Source organism: Monodelphis domestica, chromosome 3 (assembly GCF_027887165.1).
Source record: "Monodelphis domestica isolate mMonDom1 chromosome 3, mMonDom1.pri, whole genome shotgun sequence".
Lineage (NCBI taxonomy): Eukaryota > Metazoa > Chordata > Mammalia > Didelphimorphia > Didelphidae > Monodelphis > Monodelphis domestica.
In genome coordinates, this window is record NC_077229.1 from 502,045,622 (window position 1) to 502,056,862 (window position 11,241).

The 11,241-nt window shown below is 36.6% G+C and overlaps 1 protein-coding gene across 2 annotated transcripts in view; it reads left to right on the forward strand.

The window, feature by feature from the left end:
• Positions 1-1,421: 1,421 nt before the first annotated feature.
• Positions 1,422-11,241, forward strand: part of LOC100032364 (trifunctional nucleotide phosphoesterase protein YfkN-like) — an 82,674-nt gene continuing 72,854 nt past the window's right edge. Inside the window, exons 1-2 of one of the 2 annotated variants that reach the window (XM_001381356.5) lie at positions 1,422-1,764; positions 11,170-11,241. The exon at positions 11,170-11,241 is cut by the window's right edge and continues 80 nt beyond it. In XM_001381356.5, the coding sequence (XP_001381393.2) occupies positions 1,577-1,764; positions 11,170-11,241 (260 nt within the window). In that variant the 5' untranslated portion in view covers positions 1,422-1,576. Of the gene's footprint in view, positions 1,765-2,800; positions 3,567-11,169 lie in introns of those variants that run through there. The other variant, XM_056824866.1, reaches the window with a different exon arrangement.

The window sequence follows — 11,241 nt, forward strand, 5'->3', positions numbered from 1 at the left end:
TATTTACATTCCGAATCATAACTGTAGCAAAATTACAGTTTTGAAGTAGCCACCAAAATAATTTTTTGGTTTGGGGCCACTGCAACATGAGGAACTATATTGCGGGGTCATTAGAAAGGTTGAGAACCACTGCTCTAGAAAGCAAATAAAACTGTTAGGGCTTGGAGTAGGAAAACCTTGGTTAAAGTCCTGCCCCTGACAGAGAGTGTGTGAATCCCTTAAACTTCCAAGGTCTCCAGCAACTTCTTTTTTGTGTCCTTTTCTGAACTCCTTTTTGAACTCTTTTTTTTTTTTAAAGCATAAAATATACTGGATCTCTAAATTAGATTTTGTTGATGAGTTTTCTCGTATCTTTGTGAATCTACTTGGGGTTTTCTTGGCAAAAATTTTGTAGTGGCTCATCTTTTCCTTCTCCACCTTATTTTACAGCAGAAGAGCTGAGGCAAACAGTTAAGTGTCTTGCCCAGGGTCACATAGTCAACATATGTCTGAATACAGATGGATTTAAGATGCATTTTCCTGACTTTGGGGGGGGGGGTGCTCTATCCACTGAACCACCTCGTTGTTTTAAATCATCAGATTTAACCTACAGCAAATTGGATTATTCAGATCATAATTATGTTGAACCCTTTACCCCTCTACCCTTTTTCTAGAGCTGCTGGTCGTTTTCAGTCATTTCAAAGCTTCAGATGGGTATATTTAAAAATACTAGGTTTTTTAGTCAAGAGCAGCACAATGGAAAATAAGAACTGGCTTTGACGTCTGCAGTCAACACTTACTGTGAAAGTCTGGACAAGTTACAACCTCTCTGGATCTCAATTTCCTCATAGGTAAAACGAGGGGCTTGGCTTAGCTCAGATGTGTAGAAGTCTGCTGCCTGCCTCCTCCCCTCAACTTTCAAGTAACTGAGAAATATTGAACAAAAATTTCAGTAGAACAGAGACCATATTAATAATCTCGCTTTCTAAATCAGCGTGCAATCTGCAGTGATTCCCAGGTGGAGTTTAGTGACCTCCGTTTCTAGTGGGCTCTAACCCCCCTCCGGCTCTCCAGCTTTGTTTCCCGAGCAGTTTTCTGCCAGACCCGACGCAGGTTCTAGCTCACTGACCGGTAGCTACAAGGCGTAAAAGCGTTTAGCACTCCCAAGTCAAAAACCGGAAAACATTCTGCCTTGGTTCTCTGCGATCATTAATGCCATTGCTGTTTGCCCCGGAGTCCGAGTTAAAAAAAATGAAAACGTTGGCATTTTAAGACTCTCTAGCCACCAAGGACCCTGCTCCACTGTCCTGCTAAGAGCCAATAGTCTCTGCACCGCCCGGAGTTTCCGTTATTACTCAGCAACGGTCCCCGTTTGCCCCCAGTCCTTAGAAGTCACCCCGACCCCCGCACCTGCGCAGTGGAAAGAGGCAGAGGCATTGGCCCGCCTAGGCACGTGCAGGTCACGCTACCGCGGGCTTCTCCAACCTTCGCCACAGCCTAGCGGTCCCCAGGTGCCCCACCCCCAGAGGCACTAGGAGGCCCCCGCGGGAAAGCCAGAGGCAGGGTAGTGGCAAACGCCACTGATCCCCTTGGGTAAATGGAGGCAGCCGACTTGGGCCCTAAATCTGAGTCTCCCCCTCTCCAGGAACCCGACTTGGAGGCCTCTCCACCAAGCTCGGAGGTCACGTGCATAGAGAATGGCCCTTGTGATCTCACTGTCATCCATTTTAACGATGTTTACGACGTAGACCCAAGGGTTGAGGAGCCAGTCGGAGGAGCTGCCAGGTAAACTCTTGCCCTCTTGCCTGCCTGCAGCCTGGGCACGGAAGGGAACCGAACACGAGGGTGTAGCAAGGCCTGAGTAGCTTCCACAGCCTCCAAGGCCTTGGGGCTATTCCGGATGGTGGCCCCACACGTGTCCCCTGGCCCAGCCAAGCTCTACTGACCCGACCCCTGCCGGCCTGGACCTACCACTGCAGCTGCTGGCCGAAAGAGCAGGATGCATGTTCCCAAAGAGCTTTGCAGAAAAAGCTCTCTATGGACTGATGGGGCCTGATGGGGCCTCCACTCTCACATCTTCCTGGCCACTTCCGCCAGAATGCCAAAGCTCCTTAAGTGGGCTAGTAGGAAGTGGAGGGTAGCATTAGGGATTTAGACGAATGGGCCTGAATTACTCTTTAAAAAAAAAAAAAAGGTATATTGTTGGCTTTGGTTTTTTACATCACTACAATTTTCCTTGGGCTCTTTCTCCCTAGTGCTACTCCACCCTTTACCAGAGATTCATCTTTTATATCAATTAGTATTTTTTAAAATGAGGAAAAAAACCAAGCAGGCCTGATACATATTTCCTCCTCAGTAAAAAAAAAAAGAAAGAAAAGAAAGAAAATTATCCTCCCCAAAAGAGTTGTTCTGAGGGTCAGATGTGAATAGAAGCAAAGCACTGTGCAAATTTTAAGTTTTACATAAATGTTTAATATTCCAGTCTAGTTTTCAAAATCCTTTGCTCTGAACAACAGTAGCAACAACAATTCTAATAATAGGTGCTTCCATTTCCTTTACTAACTTTTTTTTTTAACTCTTTGCAATCAGGCTTTCAAACTCTTTCAACTCAACTGCTTTCTCTATAATTAGTAACATTTATCTCTTAACTGCCAAACCTAATTGCCTTTTCTCAATCCTTATCTTTCTTGAATTTTTCAGTCTTTGACACAGCTGATGATCATCTATTTCTTGATACTCTCTTCTCCCTAAATTTTCAGTGAAGTAATTTATTCTGGTTCTCCCTCCTACCTAATTAGTTCCTTCTGTGTCTCTTTTGCTGGAATGGGAAAATCCTCTGGGTTCCCTAAAGTTGTTGGGGTTTTTTTGTTGTTGTTGGGACCCTCTTCTTTTCTTATATGCATTTCACTTGGTAATTTTATCAGCTCCCATCTAGATATATCCCATACCATCTCTATACAGTAAACTCTCAGATCTACTTATCCTAACCTCTCTCTTGATCTTCAGTCTCTCAATTCCAACCACGGATTGGGTAATTCTAACTGGATATCCCCTCAACATGTCCAAAACTGCCACCCCCCAACCTTCCTCATTTTCTAATTTCTCTATTATTATTGAGAATACCACCATCTTCTCAGTTACCTAGACTCATGATCTCCTCCTCCTTCTTTCTCCTCCTCCTCTCTCCACCTCTACCCCCCTTTTTTTCTCTCTCCCTCCTCCTCCCCTTCTCCCTCTTTGTCTTCCCCCTGAGACTACCTGTAATTTTATATCTTGTTTGTACATATTTGTTGGCATCTTCGCTCTCCCGCTAGACTATGAGCCCCTTTAAAGCAGAGACTGTTTTTTGCCCTTTTGTGTATCCCTTGTTCTTAGCACAGTGACTAACATACAGGTGATTAATAAATGCTTGTTGTCTTTCTCATTTGATCCTTACCAACCCTTTGGGTTACTTCCATTATTATTATTATCCCTATTTTTACAGAGGAGGAAATGAATTCTGAGAGAGAGAAAGCAGCTAACTTGTCCATGGTCACATAAAAAATAAGGATTAAAGGAGGTATTTAAACTCTCTACTTGACTAATAGGTAGGTGCTATTATTATACAGATTTTACAAATAAGAAAATTGAGACAAAATTTAAATCACACAAGCCATAACTGTCCAAGGTAGCATTTACTCTGGTCTGGTTCCTAGTTTAGGCTCTATAGACTATGCCACCTAGTTGCCTAGTCTCTGAGGTATTGGGCTTTTTTCAGGAAGTTTCTCAGATGAAGTAGTGACCTAGAATACCTGTGGCTCCAGTTATTTGGATAACAGCAACTTGCCATTGATAAGTGAGGAAAAATGAATTGTCCTAATTAGTAACTTGTGGTGATAGCTAGCTAGCTAGACAGACGGATAGACAGACGGACAAAAAGATGGATGGATGGATAGATTGATGATACCAGTGAGATAGTGCCCTGTAATTTTCTTTCTCTACTTTGTCTCTTAGGGATTCCAATTAGGAACTCCATCTTACTTCTACCTTAGAATCAATACTGTATATTAGTTTCAAAGCAGAAGAGCAGTAAGGGATAGCCAGTGGAAATTAAGTGAATTGCCCAAAGTCACACAGATAGGAATTCAGAGCACTGTGGCTCTGGTGCTACAGTGTTGTCCAAGTTGGTCTGCATGGGCATTTTAGAGCTTTTCCGCTCTGGAGTTGTCAGTCACATATTGGCTGTCTGTTGTAGTCCCCTAGCAGATTTTTGCTTCTGACAGGCTGCTGCAGTACTGGCTGTTTCTTTCATGTCCCAAGGAAACTCTCATAGCCTGGATCCAAGGTGTTCAGGCATTGGGAGAAGGAAGAAGGAACCTGTGTATGTTTTGTTACAATCTCTCTGTGTGGTTCTTGGGTCTTTTAGTGTACCTATTCTGTTTAGGGTCCATGGGATGAACATCAGTTCATGGGATGAATTTATTTATTTAAACTTCCTTTAGATTCCAGGAATCCTAAACCATGGAGACAGTTGAAATTGTCTTTGGTGCATAATTTTTGTTTTGAAAAGATTTGAGAAGATCAGAGAAAATGTTTAATCCTCTATCTCATTGCTCATATGACTCCTCCTTTCTCTAAATGTTTATATTACTTTATAACGTTCAATCCTCAATCCTCTGTTATTTTTTTCTCTATATACACTGAGTGATCTCTGATTCATCTCCATGACTTTAACTATCACGACTATACTGATGATTCCTAAATCCAAATCTCTCCTTGACCTCACTTCAGTTCCTAGGCAAGTCTAAGGCAACATTGTCCATTAGGTCTAGACCTCCAAAGACCATACTCTCCTAATCAACTTTAGAAAGTAATCCTCTTAGCTTCAGGAATATACTCTGAGGCTAAACTGCCCTAATGAATGAAAAGTTACCAACATAATGCATTTGCCTGGCTCCAGATCATGCTTCATATCTCAACTAGCCATCCATCACATCATCAGGACCTCTTGCTCTTATTCTCAGACAAGTAGTTCAATCAGTAAAGGAAAAGTTATGACAACATATTTTCCTATGACTTCATTTGGAATTCCTGGGATTGCTTAAATTAAAACATACAGGGGAGGGGTATAGGTTCTGTGCTCCTTTTAAAATATACACTGCTTGAGGGTGGGGACTGTCTCACTTTTGTATTTGTATTCCCAAGGTATAGTCAGTAGTACCCAGAACATAGTGGTGTTTGCCAATTTGATTGATTCCAAATTGTCTCCTGCCTATTGGACATTTTTTCATTGCTATCCCATATCATCTCCTTTACATCATTAATTCCTTTGATATTCTTGACCTTTTGTTCTTCTGAATGAAATTTTTCACTATTTTTTCTATTTCAATAAAATAATATTTTAGTAATTTAATTGGGATGATGCTGAATAAGTAATTCCATTAAGTAGAATTGTCATTTTTATTATATTGGATTACCCCACCTGTGAATAATTTTTCTCCAGATATTTAAATTTGACTTTATTTTTATAAAAAGTGATTTATAATTATGTTTAGATAGATCCTGGATGGCAATGTGTACTCCCAGGTATTTCATATTATTTAAAGTTATTTTAAATGAGCTGTCTTTTATCTCTTCTTGTGGGGCTTTGTTGACGATATATAGAAATGTAGATGATTTGTGTGATTTTATTTATTTCCTGCTACTTTGCCAAGTTTATTGTTTCAGCTATCTTTTTATTTGAATCTCTAGAATTTTTCAAGTATCCATCATGTAATCTCCAAAAAAAGATCGTTTTATTACTTCATTTCATTCTGATTCCTTCAATTTCAATTTCTTCTTTCATTGCTAGCTTTTTAGTACAATAATGAATAATATTTTTGTCATCACTCCTGATCTTATTGGGAAGGTTTTTAACTTATCCCCATTATAGGTGATACTTACAGATGGTTTTAAGTTGACACTTCTTATCATTTTAAGGTAAAATCTAATTTATTCTAATGCTTTCAAGTGTTATTAATAGGAGTGAGTGTTGTATTTTGTCAAAGATTTTTTGCATCTGTTGATATGATTTTTGTTACTTTTGTTACGTTAGAAGTAACTATTCTGCATTCTTCTGAGTTAGAACTTAATCTCCTCTATCACCACAGTAGCTATGAGCAGGCTCTTTTTCTTTTTTTTTTAAACAGCCTATTTCTTTTGTTAACTTTTGTTATTGATAATAATCAATCATGTTATTAATTTTCCTTATATTGAACCAGTCCTGTATTCCTGATATTAATCCCACGGGGTCACAGTGTATAATCTTTGTAATATATTGTTGTAGTCACTTAGCTAGTATTTTATTTAAGACTTTTGCATCCCTATTCATTAATGAAATTGGTCTATAATTTTCTTTCTCTGTTTTTGTTTTTCTTAGTTTAGGTATAAGTACCACATTTGTTTTATAAAAGTATTTTGGTATAACTCCTTTGCCTCTTTTTCCAAATAATTTATTTAATATTGAAATTAGTTGATCTTTAAATGTTTGGTATAATTTGTAAATCAATCTGGTCCTCTGATGCTTTTTTTTTAGGATGCTCATTTGTGGCTTGTTCCATTTATTTTTATAAAATAGGCTTATTTTAGATGCTCTTTTTCTTCTTCTATTAATGTGGGCAATTTATGTCTTATAAATATTCTTTCACTTTACTTATATTATTAAATTAGTTGGCATGTAATTGGGAAAATAACCCCTAATAATTGCTTTAATTTCATTAGTCATGCATTTATCCTTTTCATTTTTGATGCTTATGATTTGTTTTCCTCTCTTCTTTCTAAAATCATATTACCCACTGGTTTATCTGTTTTGTTTTTTCATAAAACCAACTCTGATTTTTATTTATTAATTCATTGGCTTTCTTAAATTCCATTTTGTTAATCTCATCTTTAATTTTCAGGATTTCCAAATTTGTATTCAATTTGGGATTTCAAATTTTGTTTTTTTAATTTTCTTAATTGCATATCCAGTGCATTGATCAGCTTTTTTTATTTGATTGATATAAGCATTAAGGAATATAAATTTTCCTCTGATTATTACTTTTTCTATATCCCTTAAGTTTTGCTATGCTATCTCATTATTATCATTTTCATTAATTAAATTATTTTAAGGAGCAAGTAGGTGGTACAGTGGATAGAACTCTGGGTTTAAAGTCAGAAAGATTCATCTTCCTGAGTTTAAATCTGCCCTCAGACATTAGGTATGTATACTTGGTAAATCATTTAACCCTGTTTGCTGCAAAAAATTATTTATTGTTTCTATGACTTTTTCTTAAGGATTAGGCTACTTAGTTTCCAATTAATTCTTAATCTGTGTTTCCATGGTCCTTTTTAAATGTAAATTTGATTACATTATGATCTGAAAAGGATGCATTGCATTTAATATTTCTGGGTTTTTTTTTGCATTTAACTATAAAGTTTTATGGCCTGATGTGTGATCAGTTTTTATAAAGCTGCCATGTACCACTGAGAAAAAGATATATTCTTTTCTATTCTCATTTAATACCCTTCAGATGTCTATCATTTAGATTATCTAAAATTCTATTCATTCATCATCTTGATGTCTTTCATATGTATTTTTGGCTAGATTTATCTAGTTCTGAGAAAGGAAGGTTGAAGTCCCCCAATATTATAGTTTTGCCATCTATTTTCTGTAATTAATTTACCCTTTCCTTTAAAAATTTGAATGTTATAGCATTTGGTGCATTTATATTTTTCAGGTCAGTTTTTGTAATAAGATGTTTAAAATTCTCTTCAATTTTTCATTCTTTTAATTTTGTTTTATTATTTCTTGATGTCTTATGAAGTCATTAGCTTTCTCTTGCCCATTTATAAGTTTTAAGGATTCATTTTCTTCTCTTAGATCTTTTTTCCAGTTGGCTGATTTTCTTTTCCTAATTTTTTGGCCTTTCTTGCATTACTTATGTCTTTCTCTGATTTTTCTTCAACCTCTCTTACTTGATTTTTATAGTTCTTTTAAGCTCTTTTAAGAACTTTTGGTAGAACTCCTTTGCCTTTGAAGCTTTAGAAGTAACTATTCTGCCTTCTTCTGAGTTAGAACTTAATCTTCTCTATCACCACAGTAGCTATGAGCAGGTTCTTTTTCTTTTAAACAGCCTATTTCTTTTGTTAACTTTAGTTGGGGCATACCTCAGGCTTTAGGTTTTTTCATTTTCAGGCTGTTGTTTTCTGATTTCTGTCTGGTAACCTATGACCTCTTGGTTCTCCTAATGTTCTATAATCCAAAGCCATATTTGGTCATTGCTCCTTAGGCTCAGGTATGTGAGTGATTTCAGTGATGGAGACATCCCTGAGCATGACCAGAGTCCCCAGCACCCCAGCCACTATACACACTTTTCTGATGGTCCTTTCATGACTATAAGCATCAGCTCATCACTTTGGAACCAAAACCATGATCTCTGCTGTTTTGTGAATGACCCCAACTAGCAGGGCCCCAGCTTCTCTGTGACTACATTCACTGGGACACACTCATTTCTCCTTTTCCACAGCCACAGCCTGAGACCAAATCTGGTTAACTTGTCAGTCCCCCATCCAGAGCCAGTTGAAGACTCTCACAATCTTCCTCTGATCAGTTTCTGAACTCCTATTTTGCCTACACAGATGTCCCCAGGGCTTGCTGCTTGTTGACTGCAGTATCTCTCCAAAAATATCTGCACTTCAGTCAGGTTATAGCACTACTCCATGGGGGCTAGATCTTTCCTAAAGGGTTACCAAGTTATCATAGGCTAGATGACTGCTTTACCTCAATTTTTAATTATTTCTGACACTATAATTCATTTTGAGACATTATTTAAAGTTTTTTGTGGGTAAATTTGAGAGAGGCAGGTAATTTTCTGCCATTTTCTGCCATTTTTCCATAATATTTCCTCTATACATAGTTTGTTTCAAATAGATTTTGGCATATATCTATTGATGCTCAAGGAGCGGTATAAGAAAAATCATCAAGGAAACAGATTGGAAAAGATCTCTTGATATATGTTTGGCCCTGAGTACTGTACTGATGCTCCTGAAATTTAAGAACTAGAAGGAGACCTCTAGCACATTGAGTTAATCCTTTGTGTAGGCTTCTTGGGAAAACATGAACAAGAATAACACGGAAAAAAGAAGGTGTGGATGTGTTGTACAGAGAAAATATTCATATTAATGAGAACTCTTCCAATGAAGATGAGGATGAAAATTATAGCAGTGGACAGAAGTTCATTGGCCCATTTATTCGTCTATAAAATGAGGGAGTTCATCTATTTTATCTCTCAGATTTCTTAATTCTATGAATAGTTTAGTTATCTAAAAGAATATAAGTAAGAGAGTAACAGACCCATTTACATGTTTAGACGAGGCCCTGAAGCAAGAGTTCTTACTGTAGAGTTCATGAATTATTTTATTAATTTTATTGCAGTATTTCATTATAATTGGTTTCCTTTATAATACTCTAGATTTCACCATTTAAAAACCAAAATTCTGAGAATTGATCCTTAAATTTCACCAGACTGACAAAGAGTTCCACAACACAAAACACTTAAGAACCTACACCCTAAAGAGAAGAAACAGATTGTATAATTGGCAATACCAAATAATAGGATAAGTTTAAATAGATAAACAAAATATAAAATACATTTCTCTCTGTTCTGGAGCTATGCCCAGGGGAGCATTAATTTTTAATGTACTTTAAGTTTCAGTATATTATTTGTACTGAATAAACTAGCATTTGTTAAGCACCTGCTATGTACCAGACACCATGCTAGGCACTAGGGATATAAGTACAAGGAATAAAATAATCTCTATCAGTAAGAAGTATGACGTATATTCTAATGGAGGAGATCACAAGCACATACATATATACACATACACATAGCATAAATATAAAGTGAATATATTGAAGTATAAACTTAATGTAATGTAGGTCCCTCTTTTCCCTAAGGGGGAAAATATCCTGGGGTGCTGAGATCCCTAGAGAGCTCCATCTCATTTTCCCAGAAACAAGAATTAACCAAGATGGCTTAAAATCAAGATTATCTTTATTAAGCAAGGACATACATGCACATGGGAGGAAATTAACCTAATCCTAATAAACACTTATGAGTATAATTGACTAGTAGGTACTTTTACAATTCTTAGTAAAGGGAGGCAAGAAAGAGGCTGGAAGGGGCAGATCCAGACAGGAATCTGGGATAGTATAAGGAGAAAGTTCTCAGGAACTGGATGACAGATTCCCAGGTGCAAGGGGGAACAAAGACAGCTCTGGTATACATTTTTAGCATAAGACAGCAAGAACTGATTCAGTCTCAAGGTTTCAGTAATAAAATGGCCCACTGAGTCTTAGGCCCAGATGTTCCATAGTTGAGGCCAAGTGATAAACTCAATCAGTTACACAAAGACCAAGGATTTTTGCCTAGCTCATTCCAGAAAGACTGAGAGGTCTGTTATGGAATGAGCCAGTGGCAGATGGACTTTAGCCAAGCTGTAATTTTCAAAGACATTTTCTCAGGTTACACTAGGTCACAAAGATAGCCATTTTCTCTGAATCTCTCTAAGTCAATCTTACACATTTTTGTCATTCACTTAGAAGGACAACTATAGATTTTCAAAATAGTTATCAAGATAATTTATACAATACAGATATATTTTGAATATTACTGCTTTGTCAAAAGTATTTTTGTTATTTTAGATAATTTTGAATCCATTTTAAAGAAATGTCTTTTGATTTAAATCACAAAAGTAATTAGGAAAATGTTATTGACATAACAGAAGTTTGGTTTTTTAGTCAATTTTTCAGACTATTGAATATTGATATGTGTGAGTTAGTAGTGTGCCCTTAAAAACAAATGCAACACCTTGGAAACAAAGTCAAATTTGGAAGATATTTGGGTTTTCTCTGTTCTACAAAATAATGTAATCAGTGTCTGGGAAAAAATTATTTAGAGATTTCTCTAATGCCTTTATGTACTTTATTAATGCTAATACTTAAAATACATTAAAGTTAATGCTCCCCTGGGCATAGCTCCAGAGCAGAGGGAAATTATGTACTTCATAATTCAAATAAAATATTTTATTTAAGCTTTATTGTATTAGTAAATATTTTCTTTTGTTGACTTATTTTTCCATTTTAAAAGGGCATCTGTCTAACAAGGTTGTGAAAAATTCTGTTTCTCTTAGATTTGCAACAGCTGTAAAAAAGTTCAATTTCCTGAATCCACTTTTAATTTTTAGTGGAGACTGCTTAAATCC